At 43.5% G+C, this 25,000-nt stretch overlaps 1 protein-coding gene across 1 annotated transcript; it reads left to right on the forward strand.

The window, feature by feature from the left end:
* Window positions 1-3: 3 nt before the first annotated feature.
* LOC125481543 (axin-2-like) lies at window positions 4-23,322 on the forward strand (the record flags this gene model as incomplete). Its single annotated transcript, XM_048593242.1, has 3 exons — window positions 4-680; window positions 13,614-13,754; window positions 23,097-23,322. Coding segments are annotated over 3 exons (1,044 nt in total), but the record flags the coding sequence as incomplete, so codon positions are not given.
* Window positions 23,323-25,000: the final 1,678 nt, after the last annotated feature.

Below are 25,000 nucleotides of genomic sequence, written 5' to 3' on the forward strand. Positions count from 1 at the left end.
AAAGCGAGCCTGAAGCCCAAAGCGGTGAGCGCAGCCCCTAGGAGAGAGGAGGCAGAGGCTGAGGGCAGCGCCTGCCCGGAGTCCCCGGTCACCAGGTGGACCCGGTCTTTGCTCTCGCTTCTGGGAGACCAGGATGGGGCGCAGCTCTTCCGCAGGTTCCTGGAGAGGGAGGCAGCGGTGGACACCTTGGATTTCTGGTTCGCCTGCAATGGCTTCAGGCAGATGGACCTCCGAGAGCCCAAAACGCTGAGAGTGGCGAAGGCGATCCACAAGCGGTACGTGGAGCACAGCGCGGTTTCCAGGCATCTGAAACCAGCCACCAGGTCCTACATCAAAGACACCATAAAGAAGCAGCAGATTGATTCAGCAATGTTTGACCAGGCCCAGACCGAGATCCAGACCTTAATGGAGGAAAATTCTTACCAGATGTTTCTGACATCAGATATCTACCTTCAGTATATCAGGTCCGGAGGAGAGAATGCTCTGTTTGCCTCTAACACCGAGCTGGGGAGTATACAAGTGGTTTGTGCTTACTTGCCAACGCTGAATGAAGAGGAGGAATGGATTTGCCCGGACCTCCGAGACAAGAATTTACCCTCTGGAGTGGGACTAAGCGGTAACGCTCTCCGGGCCAGCTCTTCAGTCAGGTGCACCGATGGCAGCAGTGCCAAGTGTTACGGGTAAGCGCCCAGCTACTTTTCTTCTTATTTTGCTTAATATTTCCCAATTGTACTGCAATGCCTTGCACTCTGCTACTGCCTCACTGGGTCCCTTTTGAGGTTGTGACCTTTGCGGTAATGAATGCTCACATTCCCAATGGATCTGAAGGTCTGCTCTGAGAGAGGGTTAACTCTAACCAACCAGCATTCTGAGGGCAGTTAACATTTTTGATTTTCCTTGAAGAGGATTCATCTGCCTCCCATTAAGTCTCCTCTGTAGACATCAAGGATATTTCCCCTGCTTTAAAGCTGTGGTGAATAGCAGATGACAGGTTGCATGTTTCCTGTCCTCAAAGAATTCACTTCTGAGGTTGAACTTGCACAAAAAAGTTGTTAGAACTAAGTTTGTTTTAAGTTACTGATGTTGAATGATCACATTGTAAACTTGCAGCGTGTTGCAATGTTCCCAAATTATAGGAAGGATCATCTCAGTAAAAATGTAGATCAAAAGCTCCTGTGTTTCCTTGGAACAAGTTTAACAGCCAGCAATGCTTTATGTCTTATTTTAATGATGCCCTGGGCTCAGTGTGGACCTACTTACTCATGTTCCGATTCCAATTTTTCCTTTGTGAATGTGAGCATGTGTAATAGAAAACAGAGGGAGGAAGCAATGCTTTGTGACTGGGTAACTGATCACAGGTTAGATACTTTTTGCTGAGATGCACTGATACCACACACAATGCAGAGAGAAAGATAAAGCTTACTTCTGTGGTATGACATTGAGATATGAGATAAGAATGGAGTGGGAAGCTTCAAGCTGTTTCCTTGAAGTCATGCAGCAAGTGGTGTCTGACAGCTGAAAACACTTTGAATGTTGGCCATCTTGTGGAATGTCTTTGCAGAACATAGAGTGGAGGCCACCACCATTTAAACCCTGCTTGTAGGCAAGCTGATGCAAAACAGGGAAACAGTCAATCCATCTGGGTACAATTATCACAATGTTATAAAAAAGCTTAATCACAGGAAAACAATTTTAATCAGTTTTCTTAAGATGAACTGTATATAAGAGAACTTATCGACTTTATGCTGAAATGTGAAAGAATTTTAACTCCTTTTTTTTAAAAAGGAGTGCCTTATTTAATTACATTCATCTTTGGGGTTACAACCAGTTGGCTAGCATTCTGGGTAGAATTCAAATGGCAGTGGGGAGGGAAGAGTTTTATTGCAATGCAAATGGATGTAATGTGAAAGAGCAAAATACAAGTTTCAAAGGACTGCTCACTGCAGCTTCCATTTCCAGATGTGTGTGACTCTTGGAATAGGATGTTTTTCCTCCTCAAAAGGAGGTCCTTTGCCTAATCAGTCTTGACTATTCTATTTTAAGTACAAAACATGTGGCTATTACTCATTACAAAGTGATAAAGTCCAAAAGACTATGGTTGTCTTCATTCAGAAGGCTACAGGGAAGGACAAAGGAACGTCACTGACACTCCTCGACTTGAAGTGATTGATCTAAGACAGTAAAATCTTTCATAAGTCTTTCTCTTTTATGTTGTAATTTAGTGCCCATCAGAAGCATGTGGAACTAATTTAGCCCTGAGATTTGAATTCTTCCTTGTGCCTCTTCAGCACTCTTGTATTTTCTTTCCCCACTCCGATCCTCTTCTTTCTTTCTTTATCTTCTAATTGAAATCACTGACAGAAACTTAGCATGCTTTTAAAGAATGCAATCCCAGCTGTGCTAAATACCTGCTCTTTGAAAGAAGGCCTGCAGCAAAGGTCACTCTCTATACTGGGACCTAAGACTTTTAGTTATGATGTTAACTCCCAACAGTACACTGCAGTAGGCCTCTCACAGAAGGGGCCCTTCTATCCCTCTCTTTGCTCATATCTAAATAGTGTTCATGTTCTCTTCTCTCACCTCCCAACAACATCACCCCCCCCCCCGAATCACTGGTAAAAGAGCGCAATACATCACAGTGGGAGAGAGAAGCCTGTTGTTTGAGAGCGAATTGAGTCAAGCTCTTTCAGAGGTTGAAGGTGGGTAAGTCAATCCAAGTGTAACAAAGGGTTCAGAACCACTGAAATGAGTGGATATGCTGCTAGCTATTAGGGCAGCTGTGTTACTCACTTAAATCAAGCCTGTACGGTTTAATCACGAGCACTAAGGGGGGGGGGGGATGGGTAGATGAAAGGCTTTTTTGAGAGGAATAAAGAGTTAGAACATGCTGTCACATTCCTAAGCTCCAAGTCCTGTGTAAATGATTCCAATTACTAAAATCAGCAGACCCCAGGAAAAAAATGGTAGACTGTCCTTTGAAACTGCAGAATCACAACTGTATCATATTCAGAGTTCACAGGTGAGAGAGGGAATCTAGAAGACTGGCTCTTCTTGGGCCAAACTGGTTTCTGTTGATGTTTTGCATCTATTATGTAGAGAATTGCAAGTTGGCTGTGGACATGAAACAACCTGTAGGAATATATTTTAACATAGAAAGGGTTTTGTCTTGGAGTGAAGGTCTCACTGCACCCATTCCCTCCATAGCGCAGGGGGAAGCTGGGAGGGCTCTGTTAAACATTCCTCCTGAGGAGGATGATGACACTGCTGAGCAACAATACAGTCTGCATTTGTATAGCACCTTTTTTGTGGTAAAGCTGTTCGGCGATATTCCGTTTGGGTTCCTCCGGCTCTTGACTTCATTACGGCCTTAGTTCAAACATGGGTAAAAAAGCTGAATTCTAGATGTGAGGTGAGAGTAGCTGCCCTTAACATCAAGGCTGCATTTGACCAAGTGTGGCATCAAAGAGCCCTAACAAAACTGGAACCAATAGGAATCGGGTAAGATTCTCTGCTGGTTGGAGTCATACCTGGCACGCAGGAAGATGGTTGTTTATTATGGATCATTCATCTCAGCTGCAAGACATTTGTGCAGGCATTCCAGTGTAGTGTCCTAGCCCAACAACTTCAGTCATTTCATCGATGATTTTCCCTTTATCATGAGGTCAGAAATCAGATGTTCACCGATGGCTGTACAGTATTCAGCATCATTCACACCTCCTCGGATACTGAACTAGTCCATGTCCAAATACAGCAAGCTCTGGACAATATCCAGGGTTAGGCTGACAAGCAACAAATGATATTCATGCCGCACTTTGATACCACTGCTGCTGTAGAGTAGTATGTCCTTTGGTTTATAATGAGCAGACCAGAAGATGTCTGCAAGTCAAGTGTCATAGGTTCAAGCTCTACTGTAGAGACATAAGCATAAAAAATCTGGGCTGACCCTTTATCACAGTACTAATGAAGCATTGCACTATCTGAAGTGCTATCTTTTAGATGAAGCTTTTTAAACCAAAAACTTTCCATGCCATTGTTTTGAAGAATAGGGAATATAATCCCAATACCTTGTCTGATTTTACATAGTTTTTTAAAAATAGTATTCATTCACCAAGTACTGACTAGGCCAGTATTTATTGCCCATCCCTAATTGTTCAGAGAAGCTAAGAGTCAACCACATTTGTGGGTCTGGAGTCACCTTTAGACCAGGCCGGGTAAGCATGGTAGCGTGACTGAACTAGGTGAGATTATTTTTTTTGTGACAATCAGCAATGGATTCCTAGTTGTCATTGGACTCTTAATTCCAGATTTTTATTGAATTCAAATTCCATCTTCTGCCATGGCAGGATTTGAACCCAGGTTCCCAAAACATTGCCTGGGTCTCTAGATTAAAAATCCAGCAATAATACCATTAGGCCATTGCCTCCTCCTATCCTAAGAGTCATTATCACAAAGATAAATTATTTTCTCATAATCACAGTGTAGGAGATGATTGTTTGTTTGTGACAGCTTGCTGTGCAAGTTGGTGTTCCTTTTTGTATCAATGACTACACTTCAAAAGCACCTCATTGTGGCATTTTGGAGAATCCTGAAGTAAGGAATGAAGCTCAAATTTTCTTTAGTAATAGACAATATTGCAGTAAGTATAAATTTTATATATTCACATATGCTATAATTATTGAGTATTGTACAGTTGCACTTGGCATACATTGTACAATAAGTCAGTGCTTATGATATAACAGTGATTTAATTTGTCTTTTCTTGCTGGATAACAACAGATTTATCCAGTAAGTGCCTTGGCTAAAAAATCAGCTTTAACCTCCAAGCCTGTACAGATATTACAGTTAGCTTCAGCATACCTGCGTTAGATTGAAAAACATCAGCTTGGTATGTTAAAATGTGGAGCTGGAGGAACACAGCAGGCCAGGCAGCATCAGAGGAACAGGAAAACTGATGTTTCGGGTCGGGACCCTTCTTCAGAAGAAATGTTTTTTTCTTTACCTTTATCCTTGACTAGAGCACACTTCCTGGTGAGATGCACATGCTGGAGGTGTCTGTGACACTACCAGTGTCCCTACCTCTGGGCCAGACTATCTGGGTTCAAGTCCCACTTGCCCAAGACATGTGTCATAATATATCTGAACAGATTGATTAAAGATATTGACACATGAATAATGGCCACTTCATAAAGTATGCTGCCAACAGGTAATCATGCCTTTAGGAATAGAGAATGGGAAGAATTTTGGCTGAGGAATGGTGAGGGGAAAGGTTGCATCATAGACACCTGTTGGTCCAAGACTCCTGACTTGACAATCTTAAAACGAACTGTGCAAATGGTTTGGGGGGTTGCAATTACTCTGTGCCATTTGTCTGACATTTGGTTCACCAGCAGACTTGTTATTATGACAGTAAAGGGAGGATGTGAACAGCTAGTTTCTCTGGATTGCAATCGGCAACAACCAGATGGACCAGGGACTTTATCTTTGATTGTCCTTCACCAGCCTCCTTTTTTCCCCCACCCCCTCATGAAATGAGGTTCTGGAAATGTAGCTGAATGCTATGACTGTACTCCAGAATCCAAACTGTGAGCAATAACTTTGGAGATCAGTTATGTATCTAGTATAGTCTTATAGATATGCATTCTATGACAGTTTTTCAAGTTTTATCACCTTTTCAGTGACCATACAGCATGTAAAAAGACCATTCAGTCCATCACTGCCTGTGTTGACTCCGAAAATGCTATCCAAACAATCTCACTGCCCTAGCTTTTCCCCATAGCCCTTCACATTTTTCTCTTTCAAGTATTTGTCCAGATCCCTTTTGAAAGTTATTCTTGAATCTGCTTCCACACTGCCTTTTTGAGCAATGCAGTCCAGATGGCAAATAATTGCCACCTGGGGGAAACTCTCACTGATTCATCACATTCATACTTGGTCATTTCAGGTATCATTGTTCATTACATTTTATTCATGATCACAACATCTATAGAATGTAATAGACAAATCAGGTACTCGTTGACCTAGATTTGGAGCTTTACAACTATCTGTTGCCAGTTCACAAACTGAGTATCTTTGGCCACAGGGCATGTTTATTGGCAGCAAGTGGGACCTTTTAAGACTCCAGGACAGACTAGTTTAAATACAACCTTACAATTGCAGAAAATGTATGTGGTTTGGTCACTAATGTAGGTCACCCTTCATTGAGCGATGGCACAGGAGGATTGCTTGTAGAATAACCAAACATTGGTGTGATGGTGATTATTACTGTTCTTTAAGCATCTTGGGATTTTTTGTTGGAAGACCTTAATCAACAAGGTGTTGTCTTTTTACAGTTTCACATTAGTTGACGTCCCACTGGACTAATAATCCTGTAACCACTGGAGTTTAGAGGAGAATGTGACTTGGATGAAACGCACAAGTTTCCAAGAGGTTTTGATAGCTTGCACGTGGAAAAGATTTTCTTCCTGAGAAAATGTAGAAATGGGTAAATTTTTTGAAAAACGAGGAGTCACCCATTTAAAACAGATGAGTCCTGAGCCTTTGGATCTCTTTGCTACACCAACTGGTGACAAAGTTATTGAGTGTTTTTAAGGCAGTAGTAAATAGATTTTTTGACGGCATGTGGGTGGAAGACTATCAAGGCTGGGTGAGAATGTGGAGTTGAGGTTCCAATCAGATCAGCCCTGAACATTTTCAATGCTGGAGCAGGCTCAAGGAACCATATGACTTATGCCACCACCTCCTACCCTGTTCGTAAACCAGAAGCTTGGATTAATGCTGAAGGGATGTGGGTTTAAATCCCACTGTGGCAAATTAATAAATAAATCCGAGTTGAAGGAATGGTGTGCATTAACTTGTAATTTGTCATTAAACCTAATGTAATTCATTAATGTAATAGGGTTTTTTATTCATTGAGGGGATGTGGGCATCACTGGCTAGGCCAGCATTTATCACCCAGAGGGCAGTTAAAAGTCAACATATTAATGTGGGTCTGGAATCACATATAGGCCAGACCAGGTAGGGTGGCATCCCTAGAGGTCAATAGTGAACAGATGGATTTTTTCCCCCTGACGGTCAATATGGTTTTATGGTCATCATGAGATTCTTAATTCTAGATTTATATTGAATTCAAATTCTACCACAGTGGGATTTGAATCCACATTCTCAGAACATTACCTGTGTCTCTGGATTATTCGTCTAGTGACCATACCACAAGGCTGACAGCTCCCTTGCATAGTTGTGCAATGCCTTCAACGGAGGCGGCTCATGAGCCAGCTACATAAACTGCACTTGTGTGTAGTGATTGTAAAGAAGTCAGCCAGGTTGACATCATAGAATGAGTTTCCTGATTGGGGCTGTTAATCTGGCTCAAGCAGGAGTCCTAGCTGACCAATATAATCAGGAGTATCAGAAGTTCTGAGAGCTGGCTCTAAGGGAGTTGGACCAATGTCAAGCACTATGCACGTGTAAATAAAGGGTGACTTGGTGATGGGATACTAACCTCTATGGAGTTACTTCAGTGGTGTCAAGAGAAAAAATATGCTACTGAAGAAACATGCTCACAGCAGTCATCTTTGAATTGGGGTGAGCATTTCTGGCATCATGCCTTTATTTGGGAAGCTTGACTCATTCAGCTACCATCAAAGACTGGGCCCACTATGTAGAAAGAACATGTTAATTTTTCTGGGCAGATGAAAAGCAATGAGTGATTCTCTTGATAACTGCGGATCCATGAGCTTTCTTGGTTATTAGGAATCTTAACTTTTCCTGAGGCTCCAGATACAAAAATCTTTAGAGTTGTCAGATTTGGTTAAGGAATATTACAACAGCAAGCCACCAAGTCAGATGCTGTTGATTTTACTTGGCAGTTCAAGAACCAGGGGAATCCGTATCAGATTTTTGACTAGGCTACAATGACTGGCAGAGGCATGTGACTTTGCTTTAACCCTTAATGAGATGCTGACACACCGTTGAATGTGGGATTAATGATGTAATCACACAAAAGTGCCTATTAGCTGAAGCCCAACCGGATGTCAAATGGGCAGGATAAGTGGCTTTATCATTAGAAAATGTGGCAAATGGAGCATACAAGTTAAAGGATATGCCGATGGAAGTGGACACCTTTGTCAGTCCGAAGCTTGGTGGACCCCGCTTGAGTGAAGGCAATTGCATGGCCTCACTCAGGACCTATCCTGAACAGAAGGACTCCAGGTCAGCCCACAGCAAAATGCCAAATCAAAGCCAAGCCTCTGCCAAAAAGTTAACATTTTCTTCAGGATCCAGACTGGCAATCCATTGTAGGTGCTGGAATACGCAGACTTGACATCAAGGAGTCCCACTAGACCCAAATCAAGTAAGAGAACTCATAGGCTGGTATCCAGGAGAGTTTCTTCCCTCCCCCCTCCAGAAAACTCACTTAAATCTGGTTTGGAAAAGTTGTATGGCTTCCCAACATCCAAATCCGAACCAATCAAAATAAACATCTTGTTAAATAGTGGACCAATTCTAATGAAAGTCAATAACAGCATGACTGTATCAGTGATGTAGAACCAGTCTTTAACAAAATTTGCCCTGGACTCCAACCCTTAAATTTGTGCAAGACCTCTTCTGGACTGAGAACCCAAACCAGGAAACAAGGGTACAACTTCGGCTCTGGTCTTGTACGAGAAGCAGCTAGTTCAGTTCCCACTGATTGATTGTAATAAAAGGCTCAGGTCTGAACCTAATGGGGTGAAATTGGCTGAGAAAGATTTGCCTTGATTGGCTCAAATGGTTTTCAATTAGAAAATGGCTGCCTGAGTGAAGTCCTAATTAAATAGCTGGAGTTTTTTCAGGAAGATCTAGGGACTATCAGAGGAGCCAAAGTCATTTGCATGTTGACCAGGAAGCAATTCCACAATTCTGCTAAGGCCTGCCCAATGCCATTTGTCTTGCGAGCAAAAGTAGAGACAGAAATCAGAGGCCGGAAAGCAAAGGAATCATCAAACCAGTACAGTTGGTGGAATGGGTGGCACTGGTTGTATCAATTGTGAAGCCCAACAGGTCCATATGCCTTTGAGGGGATTTTAAACAAATGGTAAACAGCTTCTCGCAGCTGGGTAAATACCCAATCCCTCGGATTTATATATAATGCTGGTGGGATGTGGGGGGTGGGGACTGCTATCCTTTATGAAGTTGGACATGAGCTATGTGTACCTGTGAATTGGGTTAGATGAGGATTCCCCAGAAGGATGCTACATTAATACCCATAATGGTTGGTACCAATATACAAGACTGCTATTTGTGGTATCATCAGTCTGTGCCATTTTCCAGCAGACGATGGAGAACATTGTACAAGGTCTTTCCCAGGTTGCCATTTATTTGGATGGTGTGCTGATAGCAGAGAAGACCAATAAAGAGCATTTAGAACTTGGAGAAATGTCTAACAACTTTGTCTAAGGCGGGTGTACACCTTAGAAGGGAAAGATGTATGTTCCAGGCAACTCAAGTGACCTCCTTGGCCTACATAGTCATAAAGATCAGGTTACACCCATTGGAAGATAGTGAGGGTGATCAAAGGTGCTCCAGCTCCGATGTCTGTCTGTACCAGAGCTTAGGTCTTACCTTAGAATTGGTGAATTCACGGGACAGGCAATGGCCTAGTGGTATTATCACTGGACTGTTAATCCAGAGACCAAGATAATGTTCTGGGTTCGAATACTGTTATGGCAGATAGTGGAATTTGAAACCAATAATAAAAAAAAATGGAATTAAGAATCTAATGATGGCTATGAATCCATTGCCAATTGTTGGGGGAAAACCCTATCTGGTTCACTAATATCCTTTTTAGGGGAGAAAACTGCCATTCTTACCTGGTCTGGCCTACATGTGACTCCAGACCCACGGCAATCTGTTGACACTCAACTGCCATCTGGGCAACTGGGATGGGCAATAAATGCTGCCTAAAAGTGACGCTGTCATCCTGTGAATAAATATAAAATAAAGGATTACAGAATGTTCACATGTAACCTGGACTCCTCCCTGGCACCTTTTCATCTGCTACTGAGAAATGGTCAGCCTTGGAAATGGTCTCATAGCCAAGATGTAGCCTTTAGGGAAGTGAAGAAGCAGCTGTCATTTGTCTAAGGTGTTGGCGCACCATGATCCCAAGTGAGATCTGGTGCTGACATGTGATGCCTCCCCGTATAGTATCAGAGTAGTGTTGGCTCACAGATGGCCCAATGGAAAGGAACACCCAACAGCGTATGCTTCCTGGACTTTGATGCAGAGTACAGATACACCCAGATAGAGAACGGTGGCGTCTTTTAGTGTAAGAAAGTTCCACCAATATGTTTACAGATGTAAATTTGTCATAGTAACAGACCACAAACCCCTGCTAAGTCTGCCCAACGAGAATAAGGCCATGCTGCCCAAAGCTTCAGGTCACCTTCAGCAGTGGGCTCTCATTCCAAGTGGAAACAATTTAAAAGTCGGAACACTGTCTGGGAAGCTGTCGGAACACTGTCTGGGAAGCTAAGTGACAATTGCGGCTGCCTTGAACTGCCTCCCGTTGGCAGATACACCACAGTGGAGTTACTGCTGGCAGAGTCCATTCTGTTTTAAACTTGTGGAGACCGTTACAGGCAGTGACAATATCAGATTGTGTATACAAAGATTTTTTTTCAGTAAAACTAAAACAGCCGGTGGTGAGGGGGGAAACAAAAGGGCCATCACAACCAGAACTGAAACTTTTCTGGTCCCAATGAGACCAGATCATAGAGGACGGCATTTTATTATGGGGAGCAAGAGTGATTGTCCTGAGCAACAGTCCCCACCAGATACTGGCTGAACTCCACCAGGGTCATCCAGGTACGACCAAAATGAAGATGTTGGTGAGAAGTTATGCCTAGTGCCAGGACTGGATGCAGATGTGGCCACAAGTGGGGTAGTGCCCGAGTGCCAACAAGGACAAAAAATTATCACCAGCAGCTCCCCCACATTTGCAGGAATGGGCAGGTAAACCCTGGACTAGGTTAAACATCAACTATGCCAGCCCTTTCTCAGTCATTATGGACACCCAAAGTGATTGGATATGCATAATGTTCATTCGTCAAAATGGACAACCATAGAAAAGCAATACGCAGGCTCCTGGAGATGTTGGTCACAGACAACAGGCCATTATTTGCCAGCAGAAAATTCAAGTATTTCCTAAAGCCGAATGGCATTTGGCATGTAACGATAACTCCATACCATCCATCATTCAATTGTCAGTGGAAAGAGCCAGTTCAGACTTTGAAGGCAAGTTCAATGAAACAGCCTGCAGCTTCACTCAATACCAAACTGACCTGGTTCCTATTTGATTGTTCGACCATCCTTCATGCAACTACAGGAATAGCTCCAGCAGAGTTGCTAATGGGGAGAATACTCCGCACCAGGTTCAGTCCTGGGGAAGAGGGTGAAACAGCATCAGGAATACCAATGCTGGACTTCCCCTCTCTCACTTAGAGGAGTCATGTTTACTTCAGGGGACATAGTTTGCTGCTAAAACCACGGGAAAGAGGCATAGTCGATGAAAGGTCAGGTCCTGTGACATAAGTTTTTGGATAGGTGAGGTGGTCCTGAACAAGCATGCAGATTACGTGAAAGCTGCACACTCGCAAAGGGGGCAGGAGCAAAACATACCCTGCCCCTCGTAACATCTAAAAAGGCTATTGGAACTTGTGGGTTCTTCCCCCTCCGTTTAGCGTCAAAGAAACCTGAGTCTGAGATGGACACAGTGGATGTTGCAGCCTTGATACCATTACTGCTTGAAGAGGATGAATTTATTCTGAGACACTCCAGGCTATGGTTCGGTACACACTGCCTGTATCTGAGGCTGAGTCAGTAAAACTGGACCCGATGCGAAAACTCCCCAGGACAGGCTACAAGAAAAAGAACAGGCCTATGTCCCTGGACTCAAAGAGTGAGGGATGTAGTGATTGAAATGAGGTCAGCCAGGTGGACCCCATAGAATGAATTCCCTGATTTGGGGCTGTTAATCTAGCCCAATCAGGGAGCCCTGGCTGACAGATAGATAAATGGGAATGTTAGAGGCTCTGCTCACTGAGAGCTGGCTCTGTGGAAGTTGGACCAGTGTCAAGTACCATACATGTAAATAAAGGGTGACTTGGTGATGGGACACCAGCCTCTCTGGAATTTTTTTCAACCTGCAAATGAGGTGTGATGTGTTCTGACTGCTTATTGTGGATAGGCAAATGTGTATTTTCTTTATTTTTCATTCTGTAGGTGTGGGCATTACCAATCGATGATCAGTCTCTATTGACTTTGACAGCATTAGGTGTCGACTCCAGAGATTTGAGTACATTCCTGGTGCATGAGTGCTGCAGTGTCAGAAATGCATCTTTTGTTGAGATGTTAAATCGAGATTTACTGTCTTAAGTGGATGTAAGTGATCCCGATCATCATCAAAAAGTACCATGGGGAATTCTCCCTGATCTCCTAAGCAATATCAGTCTTTCAAACCAACATTAGAAATTATCATGTTCCTTTTTTTTTTGTTCGACGTTTATTTTTACAATGATAACTACACTTCAGAAGTACTTCATTGGCTTTGAAGTGCATTTATTTTTCTTCAATCACATGCCTTGGGCTTGAAGTTGCTTGATCAGGTATCCTCCTCTCCAAGATAGTAGTATTTGTGAATTGTTTAGTTTGTTACTTGACTTGTGGCCATTGTTAGGCTATTTCACAAGGGACCAGCCTACACATGACCAGATTTATGGAACTCTGACTTTTTCCATGTCACCTTGGGGTGATTTTGAATTTCTTTTGGATTGCTAGTGTAGTAACATTTTTGATGTTTTTGGTGTTCTACCTTGTCTGTATCTTTTCTAAAAGAATCACTGTGGCCGTGGTTTGCATCTTGTTCCCTGTTGGTAAATTATTTGGACATATTTTCATGTTTTGCAATTGTGTTTATCTGTGCTGTGTAATATTCCTTCATCCTGCTCCCCAAAACTCCACCCTAATGGTGCCCTAACGTTAGGGAGGAGTCAGGGAGCACAAAAGGGGAAAATCAATAGGTGGAGGTAGGTGATCTATAGCTCCATGATGCCAAGTGCTGAGGTGAGAAACTTGTCCTTTTGGGTCGCAGGTTTGTAGACAGAATTTGAATTGTTACCAACTCCAGGCACCCACCGTCTTTTATACCTGAGAGATCTGTTTTTTTTCTTGCTGCCATGGTTGCAGGGTGCCCTTTCGTACCTTGGTTTTCTTCTTTGTCTGAACCCAAGAGACCATGCCAGTTGAGCCTTATCTCCAAATATGTACTTTCAGCCTGAGCCTGTCTTCCGATCAGAAACAAAGATTGTTGAATTGTTTTCCTTCTCTTTTCTCTTCCTCCACCACCACCACCAAACCTCTATCCCAACATTGCAGGGACATTGGCATTGCCTGTACTACCACTGCACGTGGGTGTACAGCTAGGATGAAATCTGGAACCTTCTGGCCTGTATGCCTCTTTACTAAGTCAGCCAAAGTGCCCTTTCAAATAATTGAATGGATTGGCATTTTACTGAAGGATATCTTTTGAGGACCACTTGTACAAATGTTAATTGAAACAAATTCTGTCCTTTTTAGATCCTATGGAAGAAACGGCCCTGCCAGCCCCTATCACATTCAAACTGGCTGCATCTTCGCTCCAGCTAGTAGTGCGAATGACAGTGAAATCTCCAGTGACGTCATGACTGATGACTCGATGTCAATGACAGACAGTAGTGTGTAAGTATGATATCTGCTGTTCTTGTTAACTCATTTGCTTTCAGGGATGGGCAGCTTTGATTCTGACTGCACTGAGGCTGCATTTCTTCTCCCCCCATTCCACCTCACTGTCCAAATTCAAAGTAGACAGTGCAGCACGGAACATCAATAGATATCAACTCTTTTTTTTTTTCACTTTCCTCAATCAGAGCATTACCATACCCTGGGCATCCTGATGATACAGCAATTCCAGTTCCTTCTCCAAGAAGGAGTGTGTGCCCAGAATCTGATTAGGAAACTTGACCACAACCAGGGATTCAACATTGGGACTAAGAGGACCCCATGATACAATAAAGGTGTAGGGAAATGGTTGAATTTGAGTTTGTTCTGAAGCTGTGGTGTAGAGTCCAGGTTACATTTGTAACTGAATGGTGCTATTGGCCATGACTTATTACTGCCTTCTGATACTGTTTTCATTACTTTACTTTATTTTTCTCATGTTTACCTGCTAATTCTTATTGTGATCCTAAACTGAACTGCTGCTGAACCCTCATCCGTCTATTACATTCACAGTCAGTAATTCCAGTGATCTCCTGGTTGGCCTCCCCGTCTTTGACCCTTCTGAAACTTGCATTTGTCAAACTTCTCCTGCCTGTTGCCTAGCTCATGCTAAAACTTGTTCACCCGTGACACCTGTACTTGCTTCTACATTGGCTCCCAATCCATCAATGCTTCACTTTTTTAATTTATTTTACCCTGGTGTTCAATTCCCATCATGGCATAATTCCTATATATCTCTGTAATGAGCTATGTTGTTCCTCCAATTTCATTTAAGTATGATCCCTTGTGAAACGTAATTTTTACCTTCACTTCCGTCTTTGGTGGCCATGTCTTCAGCCATCAAAACATTGGAATTCCCTGCCTGAACATCTGTCTCTCCTTTCTAAAACCTCCTTTTGGTTGCCTCTTTTTAATGTCGTCTCATTGTCAAGTTTTCTGATAACACTTCTGCGAAGTGCTCTGGGTTGTTTTACAATGTTTAAAGTGCTATATAAAAGTTTATAACACTCACTCACTGCTGTTTTAAAGACCATGCAGAATCTACTAACGTTAAACAAACATGCTACTTCCACCATGGTCAGGCTAGATCTCCTGTTGCCAGTAGAATTTTTTTTCAGCTGGAGGTAATGGGTGTCTGGGTTAGCTTATTTACAATTATCTGGAACCTCCCCTCCTCGTCCTCCCCTTCCCTGCCCCACCCCACCCCACCCCACCCCACCCCAAACTATAGTTACCTCCAGGATCCTAACTTAGGAACTGAAGTAAATGCAGCCTTGGTGCCAACAATGAATATGGCTTCTGACCTTGACAAGGGGCATACTTGTAATCGTTTACTGACCAGTGATGTTTGTTAATCCTGGGCCTGAAGCTTTGGTTCAGTGTAAATTACTTTTGTTTGCTATTGTGTACAACACTGACAAGGCCTTGTTTATTATCCTGAGCAAGAGCTGGTGATGGCAGGCCTTTGACTTGTTTAATGTCTTCTCAATTGACTAAACAACAACCAATTCCCACTCATCCTCCCCACTTTTCTTGCCCTTAAGGTATTGACTATTTTCCTACACTCGGACATACCTCCTTCAAATAATAGTTTGAAACACCAATAGCACAATAGGACATGAGCTTCAGGTCATTCCAGGACTTTAGAATGATCCAGGTGAAAGCATGTGGTCAAATATCTTGTGCAGTCCATCCATAGTTGTTGGAATGGTGGAACATCTGGGACTGAAGTGAAATTAGGTGCAGCAGCAAACTGTCTCATGTACTGCTAGTTGAGAAAGAGAGATTGAGTTTGATACTGTCAGTACTTTTTAGAGTGATCTATCTTTCCTAGTTTTCTCCTGATGGCACAGCTGTTACAGGGATACAGTTTGACCTTCACTAACATCAAGTGTTAATAAGTTAATGAACCTGAGTGCACGTCACATTGGCTGTCAGTTCATATCCACAGGCTCACCGATTGTTCCCAGATCATGGGGCCTTTTTGCAGCCTCCCCTCTGTGTTCAAGTGATGACAGGACATCTAACCCAGGCTTCATCTTTCTTTAGAATCTTAGAACATAGGAGACATCTTGGCCAATTATGCCTGTGCCAGTTTGTTGAAAAGGGAATTAGTGCCCCCGTCCTTCCCACAGTCAAGTAAACCTTAGAACACTAGTCTATTGGGATCCCAGAAAAACAAAGGCCAGTGGCATAACAGAGTAGGGAGTGAGATCTCCTTTGCTTGTTTGCTTTGGTATTCTGACATTCGCAGGAGATCAGTTGAGTGCAGGGCTAGCTCATATTTACATTGACATCGAGTTAGATTTACTTTTAGGTGTACTTCAGTCCTGGCTCTGATTTCATTTGTTTACTGTTGGCTACTTGAACAAGAGAGCTTCATCCCTCCCCTAAACTGCCCCTTTATTCCCATTGTGTTGAGGCCAGTGGCAATGAGCACACAGTCGAGACTTGATCTGATCTGGATTCATCCTGACGTGTTTTAGAGCAGGAACTGGGAGTCAAGCCATCAAAGGTCATTAGGTTTCCGACATAAATAAAGTTCACTGTCTGTCTGAGACTTAAGCAGAACAATTCAAGACTGAGATGAAATAATTTTTTTTCCTCAGAATTGTGAATCTCTTGAACTCCTTGCCACAGAGCTCTGTGGCAAGGAGTCATAGAATCCCTACAGTGTGGAAACAGACCTTTCGGCCCAACAATTCCACAGTGACCCTCCAACCATCCCTCCCTCTTCCCCCTCCCCCTATAACCCATCTAATCTACACATCCCTGATCACTACGGACAATTTAGCATGGCCAATCCACTAGCCTGCACATCTTTAGACTGTGGGAGGAAGCCAGCACACCTGGAGGAAACCCACGCGGACATGGGGAGAATGTGCAAACTCCACACAGACAGTCGCCCGAGGATGGAATCGAACCTGGCGCTGTGAGGCGGCAGTGCTAACCACTGAGCCACTGTGCCGCCCTTGTGTGTATTCAAGGCTGAGACTGAGAGATTCTTGATTAGTCAGGAATCGAAGGTTTTTGGATAAAGGCAGGAATGTCAGATCTGGTGTGATCTTACTGAATGGTAGAACAGGCTCGAGGGACCGAACAACCTACTCCTGTTCCTATTTTTATGGTCTTAAGAGACAACAAAATGGCTGGTTTGGAACTACGGTCTTCCACCTGTGCTATTCGATTTCTCTGGACTGTAACAGCTCAAGTGCATGGGTAGAGGGGTCATGATGCAGGTTCAGGTTTATTTAATTGAATTTAAATTCATAATGTTAGCCCTTCTTTCCTGCTCTCTCCCTTGCTTTCTGTCCATTAGTCATTCGGGTGAACTGAGGGTGGGATGGTTGTTTTGGAGGGAGATGCTCCACAAGCCAGGGGAGTTGGATTAAATCTTGGAACAAACTGAGCTTGTGGATATGAGTTGACAGCTGATACCAACTAAGGTTCACTAACTTGTCAGTACTTGGTGTCTGAGTTGACAGTGAAGGGGTGGGAGGTCTCTGAATATGAACCCACATACTGTCAGCAGAACAGAATGGTTGTTAGAATAAAAATCAAACATGTTGTGACTGAAATTAAGCAGTGAAAGTGAGGTGCTTGCTGGGAATATTAGGGTGAATATCTGGGAGCAAAAATGTACAACCTCCCCACAAAATGCAGAGGTGATTCTGGTTGGATGTAGGTGATGTGTTTTGCTTGTAGACTATTAGTTATGAATGAGATGGTGTACAGCTACATCTATGGTGAAGCAACTTGTTGCTGCAGTTCTCTGCAGTGAGTGCAAGTGAGATCTGCTTGAGTAGGAATGGACAGTTTTAGTGTGGCGCTCACTAATGCAGGGAAGTGTGTGTTTGTGTCCATGAGTGCATGTATTTGTACAACTGAGCATATCTTTTAAATAAAAGTGAATATTTATCAGGTTCCAGGAAACACAACAAGCAAATCTTTTACTTAAAACGTGTATATACATATGAAGGGGTGAGGAGAAGTCTAAATTGTGCATACACATGTACATCTGTCAATACATACATACAAACACTCAGATTTTTGTATGTCCATATTTCCTTGTTCACCTACTCTGGAAGACACACAAGCACCACACCTGCACACATGTATCTATTTGAGGTGGTAGCACTTACGAAAAGGCATTCTGAAATGTATAGTTTTTAAATTGGCTCCACGTTTTGTATCAACAGGAGATTTGAGTGTTAGTCATTTCTGGTCTGAGGACCAGGCGAGCTGGGATGGGGAAATGGTCAGGATTAAAGTATTTGCGTCAGAGCCAATGGTGGCTCTGTAAAGCTGAGAAATAAAAGTGTATTGTGGATGAAAGGCTTAGCTGAATCGCTTTCAGCCCATTGTTAGTCAAAGGGAGTTTGAGGGGGTGGGGTGGAAGAGTTGCAGGCTGCTTTGAAAATCACTTTCTGGAGTGAAAGGGAGATGGCTGTAAAGCCTGAAAGGAGCCTGGCTGATTCTTGTTTTCATAATAGAGCAGAGCTGGGTGAAGCTTGGTTGGTTAAATGAGGATTTTTTTCTGGATGGGAGGGAATGAGGGGCAGGGATGTTCTTTCAGTGACACATGGCTACTCTTCCTGAAGGTTTCACTTTTCAATGAGAGAGTCGATTGCAAAATCGGATTTCACCTTGGCTTTGCTTTTATTTTGAAAGCCCCTTGTTCCAACAGCACATATATTAATTCAGAAAAGCTTTCAGCACCTCGACCTGGTGTATAATCTTCATTGCACATATTTCTAGGATACTGCAGTGCAGTGTCAAAGCAAACAGGGCCTAGTGTTCTAAATAGCTTTCTTTAAATTCTGGGTTTTGTGACTTTCTGAACCCACATGCCTGCCTACTGTGTCTTCCCCACATCCCTCTCAACCTGTAATAAAGCCTTGGGTCTGTCCAAGAAAATTGATTTGAGCTCTTAACCCTCCCCTCTCCACTCTAAGACCTAAACATTATAATGGAGGGTAGCACTCCAATGCAACACTGCAGTGCACTACTGTCAGAGGCATTGACTCCGAATGAATCATTAAACAGTGCTGGGGATTCAAGCACCAAAAGATCCCAGAATGCAGTTTAAAGGAATTAATGGTGTTGTTTATTCTGGGGTCTTGCTGTGTGGGCATTGACTGCCGGTTTGTTTGTAATGACAGTAATGAAAGTTCAAAGTAATTCATTGTAACTGAAGTGATTTTGAGATGTTTCTGGGAGATGTGAAAAGGCAACAGTGAAATGCATGATTTTCCTTGTCTGTCTTAACAGCTTGAGTTTATATAGCACCTTTTGACAAAATAAAACGTCCCAGTCATTTCACAGGAATGCTCTAAAACAATTGCCTGCAAACCACATGAGGATATTGGGTCAGACAGCCAAAAGCTTTTCAAAGAAAGAAGTAGGTTTCAAGGAGGAAAGTGACACTGACACTGAGAGGGAGACAATTCCAGAGTTAGGGGCCGAGGAAATAGAAGGCACAAGCATTAGTGGTGGAGCTTTGGTGATCTGCAAAGCTGCATTGGCACTGAACTAATTAAATTTGGAGTTAACCCCACACCGTACTCTCCATTCCCTTGCAGAAGATTTGCCAGCTTCACACTATTGCACTAATGACACCTGCAGCGTTCCAGTCTGTTTGGAGTGGGTGAGAGCTGGAAACAAAAAAATGCAGCTTCATCTTTTCTCAAAAAGCCTATTGTTTAACAGCACAGGATGAACAACAAGAAATGAGCAATTTACGCAAACAGACCATCACTGTCTGTCTGATTTTGTTTCTACAGTGCGGGTGTGGGGATTAAGAGAAGGCAAAACAAGCCCCAATTAGCATGTGGAGGCACTGTAAACATGGGAGTAAATGAGATGTAAAGGCAACCTGTCAGATCAGAGTTTACTTTCCTGTTTAAAATAAGGTGCAGTGTAGATTTCTCCTCAATCGGGGAAAGAAGAGGGCTGATTTTTTTTTTTCCTCTTTTCTCTCTGGCTTATATCTTATTTATGGATTTCGTTTTGACGCAGGGGGCAGGCTCGGCTGTGCAAACTTCAAACATTACCTTATCTTACAAACCAAGCTTTTGATGTTGGCAAGATCAGAGACTTGCTTCAGAACTGCTGCCAGCTAAAGACTGCAGGCGCATATGCGCATGGGTTTGAGCCTTTCAAAACTGAAGAGGAGCTGCATCATGCTCAGGTCATGCACATTTGGGCCTTTAAACAGTTAATTAGGTCTTTTTCAATTGGTGGTTTATTGGTTATAGCAATATTTAATCAATAAGCTGCAAGAGACTGATCAGTATTCCTTAGAAAATCTTGTTTCAAATACAGTTGTAGGACAGTTTGAAAGCCTTCCAGAGGATTGTTACAAAGGTTGGACAGAATAGTAGGCCTGAAAAGCCTGAGATGATTGCTGCAACACAATTGATCAGGCAGTGGTCTGTGCTTTTTTTTCTAAAAGGGAGAAAAGGTCTTGTGTGCCTGTCTTAAGCATATCATTTCATTTATTTTTCTACACATTGCCACAGGTGATATCCCCTTGAGCGTGCACTACTCCAGTTTCAGCATTCAGGCAGTGGCACACTGTGCTGATGACCTTGCACCTCTTAGCTTCAACATTTTGTTTGAACTTGTGGATAAATCCAATCTGCCAGAAGTGTTCTGATGGCAAATGGTTGTGTAGCGTGAATGTGTGCGACGTGTTGGGCCATAAATCGAGAGCACTTCACAAACTGGCTTGCTGAATTGAGGCTGAACTTAAAAGATATTAAGATAGTGGTTGCATTCTGGCAGGTAGTTGGCTCAGCATGCTTGGCATAAGGCAGCTGTTGTCAATTGTTAAATTGAATGCTATTTCAAGTGGGTAACATTAGTTTAATTTGCAGAGTTATGTGCCTTTGTGGGGGTGGGGGTGGGGGTGAGTGTAAGTTTTGAATATCCTGCTGATGCTAGACATAACCATGTGAGCAAGGAAGGTGTGCCTGTTTGTTGAGTGGGAATGTCCCATCACAGACACTGCAGAGGGGGCATCATAATCATACAGCATGGAAACAGACCCTCGGCCCATCTCATCCATGCCGACCAGGTTTCCTATACTGAATTAGTCCCATTTACTTGCATTTGGCCCTTATCCCTCTAAACCTTTACCTATCCATGTACCTGTCCAAATGTCTCTTCACATGTTGTAATTGTACGCCTCTTTACCACTTGTTTCAGTATTTCATTTGGTAGCTCATTACTTACATGCACCACCCTCTGCCTGAAAAAGTTACCCCTTAGGTCTCTCATATCTTCCCCTGTGACCGTAAACCTATGCCCTCTAGTTTTGGACACCCCACCCTGGGGAGGGGGAGGGGAAGGGGAAGGGGAAGGGGAAGACTAAGACCTTGGCTGTTCACCCTATCTATGCCCCTCATTATTATAAGGTCACCCCTCAAGCTCCTCCCTCCAGGGGAAAGAAGTCCCAGCCTATCCAACCTCTCCTTATAACTCAGTTAGCTCAGTGGGCTGGATGGCTGGTTTGTGATGTCGAGTGACACCAACAGCATGGGTTCAATTCCTGCACCACCTGAGGTTACCACAAAGGTCTTCCTTTCTCAACCTCTTCCCCTCACCTGAAGTGTGCTAACCCTCGGGTTCAATCCTCACCCAACCCCCCGCGCGTCCTTCCATCCTTCCGTCCTTTCCCATCTCCCCTTCCCGTCCGACAGAGGATGCAGTATGGTGGCTGACCCGCATTGTTACCTCTGGTGTGTCCAAAAACATGGCCTCGAGTTCCATGTGTGGACTGATAGCAACAAGCTTTATCTCACCACTATCTCTTTTGGACTCTGACTGCCTATTAGATGTCAAGTATTGAATGAGCAATTCTAAATTTTCTAATAAAATATTGGAAAGACAGAAGCCATTGCTTTGGTCTTATTCCATCACCACCAATTGAATCCATCCATGACAACTCTGAAGCTGAACCAGACTAGTCACAACATTGGAACCATATGTGACCCTGAGGTGAGCCTCCTACCACTGCTAACACTGAGACTGCTTATTTTCACCTCCATAATATCACCTACCACTATCTCTGCCTCAGCTCACTTTCACTAACCCTGACCCTTGTCCGTGTCTTTGTTATCTCCATGCTCAATTATTTCACACACTTCTGGCTAGTCTCCCAGACTGTAACCTCCATCAACCAGAGATAATTCAAGGCTCTGCTGCCTGTGTCCTAACAGACACCAAGTTTCTTGCTACTCCCATCTTCCTTGCCACAGACTTAATTTGGGTTCCTGGACTGAGTGTTTCAATTTCCAAGATTTTTATCCCATTTACAAATCAGTCCATGGTCCTTCTCTTTCAGCTCTACGATAAACCACAATCCTACCCAAAACACTTTTTATCCAATGAAATACTTTTTAAGGTACATGTTGCAATGAGGAAGTGCGAGGAAGTATATTCAGCAAGCTGAAGACCACAATCTGTTTTTGTGATGCCTTATAAGGGAATAAATAGTCAAAATACTGGAGAGAGCATCCTTGCTGCTCTTCAGCGTAGTGCCATGAGCTCTGTTACATCCCCCAGAGTGGATAGATGGAGGCTCCAATTTTCCTTTTTGTTCAAAAGGTAGTACCTCCAACTGATTGTTACTCCCTCAGTACGTACTGTAACCTAGAGTGGGACTACTGCTGACTGTCCGCTTCAGAGAAGAACATTACCCAGTGAACCACAACAAAAGTTGCTGGAAAAGCTCAGCAGGTTCGGCAGCATCTGAAGAAAAAATAAGAGTTAATGTTTCGGGTCCAATGACCCTTCCTCAGTTCTCTGGAAAAAAAGGTCAGTGTCAAGAGCCATGCTCACATGCCACTCTTCCCAACAACAAAACTAGTTCTGAGGAAGGGTCCGAAACGTTAACTCTGATTTATTTTTTTTCTTCTCAGATGCTGCCAGACCTGCTGAGCTGCTTCAGCAACTTCTGTTTTTGTTCCAGATTTACAGCATCTGCAGTTCCAGTTTTTAACCCAGTAAACCACACTGTCCTTGTGTGTGCTGTTGTGGTCTTCCAGCTCAGTGGCATTGTGACAAAATCTCTCGGGTACAGTTATTGAATGTCCTCTTGGCAGGTGGGCGTTGGAACTGATGGTAACTGGACAGCAGATTGAGGGGCTCATAGCCTGCGCACCAGAGCCTGGTCTGCAAAACCAACTTGCCGGCAGTTGTAGAACTTGGATGTTGCATTTGTCATGTTGGGTGACACATGAAACTAATTTCAATCCTGTTGGATTCTTCTCACATTCTGTTTCATGGTTTAATTTGCAGAGATGGGATCCCTCCATATCGGCATAAGAAGCAACAACAGAGGGAAATGCAACGCAGTGTCAAAGCTAATGGTCAGGTCTCACTACCTCACTTTCCTGTAAGTGTTCAGCCCTTCGCTGAATTCAGTTTTCATTATATCTCTCACCGCTTAACATTGTCTGTCTGTTTGATCTACATTCCTCCAAAGGGTCTGGGACATTTTCGTTATATTAAAGATTATATATAAACACCTGTTGTTGGATATCAGTATTTTGCAAATCTTTTTCTAATCATTTTGGTGCTCGAAAATTGCTGTGACCCCAGACTGCAAGCCAGAGCGGGTTGGTTTGCAAGGTGGGGGTGAGACTTGGGGTCAATATAATTTTTCTTCAAGAGCTCCTCTTGAGATTTTCTCCGTTCATTTTGATTTTCAGGGCCTACTTGTTAGTTTTTGAGAACTACTTTTTATTCTCGGTGTCTCATTTGTTAGGCCATGCTTCATGTAGTAACAATGCCTTCAGTATTGGTATTGGCATTTGTGGTACTTGGACTCTCTCAGAAGCTGAATTAGAATTTTTAAAATTCATCTGTGGGATGTGGGCATCATTAGCTTGGCCAGCATTTATTGCCTGTCCCTAGTTGCCCTTGAGAAGGTTAAGTGAGCTGCCTTCTTGAATCACTGCAGTCCAGCTGCTGTGGATTGATCCACAATGTCATTAGGGAGGGAATTCCAGGATATTAACCCAACAACAGTGAAGGTGAAGTGGTGATATATTTCTAAGTCAGAATGGTGAGTGCCCTGGAGGGGAACTTGGTGGTGTTCCCATAAATCTGCTGCCCTCATCCTTCTAGATGGAAGTGGTCATGGGTTTGGAACGTGCTGACTGAGGATCTTTGGCAAATTTCTGCAGCGCATCTTGTACATAGGATACACTGCTGCTACTGAGCAGTGGTGGTGGAGGGAGTGGGTGCTTGTGGATGTGTTGTCAGTCAAGTGTGCTGTTTTGTCCTGGATGGTGTCAAAGCTTCGAGTGTTGTTGGATCAGCACCCATCCAGGCACATGGGGAGAATTCCATCACACTGCTGACTTGTGCCTTGTAGATGGTGGACAGGCTCTGGGGAGTCGGGAAGTGAGTTACTCGCTGCAGTATTCCTAGCCTCTGATTGGCTCTTGTAGCCAGTATTTATGTGGCTACGTCTAGTTGAGTTACTGGTCAATGGTAAGGCCTAGGATGTTAGTGGGGGATCCAGTGATGGTAACACCATTGACTGTCAAGGGGCAGTGGTTAGATTGTCTGTCCCTGATAGTCATAGCCTAGCATTTGTGCCGCACAAATGCTGCTTGTTGCTTGTCAGCCCCAGCCTGGATATTGTCCAGATCTTGTTGCATTTGAACATGGACTGCTTCAGTATCTGAGGAGTCGTGAATGGTGCTGAACATTGTGCAATCTTCAGCAAACATCCCCACTTCTGACCCTTATGATGGAGAGAAGGTCGTTGATGAAGCAGTTGAGGATGGTCGAGCCTAGGACACTACCTTGAGGGACTCCTGCAAAGATGATGATCCTCAACAGCCTCAGCCATTTTCCTATCTGCCAGGTATGACTCCAACCAGCAGAGAATTTGCCCCTTTAACCCATTGATTCCAGTTTTGCTAGAGCTCCTTGATGCCACACTCGGTCAAATGCAACCTCCATGTCAAGGGCTGTCACTATCACCTCCCCTCATTCAGCTTTTTTGTCCATGTTTGAACCAAGGCTGTAATAAGATCAGGAGCTGAGTGGCCCTGGTGGAACCCAAACTGGGCGTCACTCCACAGGTTATTGCTGAGCAGGTGCTGCTCGATAGCACTTGATACTTTCCTCACTGTACTGCTGATCAAGAGTAGATGTAGTGGTAACTGGCTGGTTTGGATTTGTCCTGC

This window comes from Rhincodon typus, unplaced genomic scaffold (genome assembly GCF_021869965.1).
Source record: "Rhincodon typus isolate 14 unplaced genomic scaffold, sRhiTyp1.1 hic_rhity00002551, whole genome shotgun sequence".
In the NCBI taxonomy this organism is placed as follows: domain Eukaryota; kingdom Metazoa; phylum Chordata; class Chondrichthyes; order Orectolobiformes; family Rhincodontidae; genus Rhincodon; species Rhincodon typus.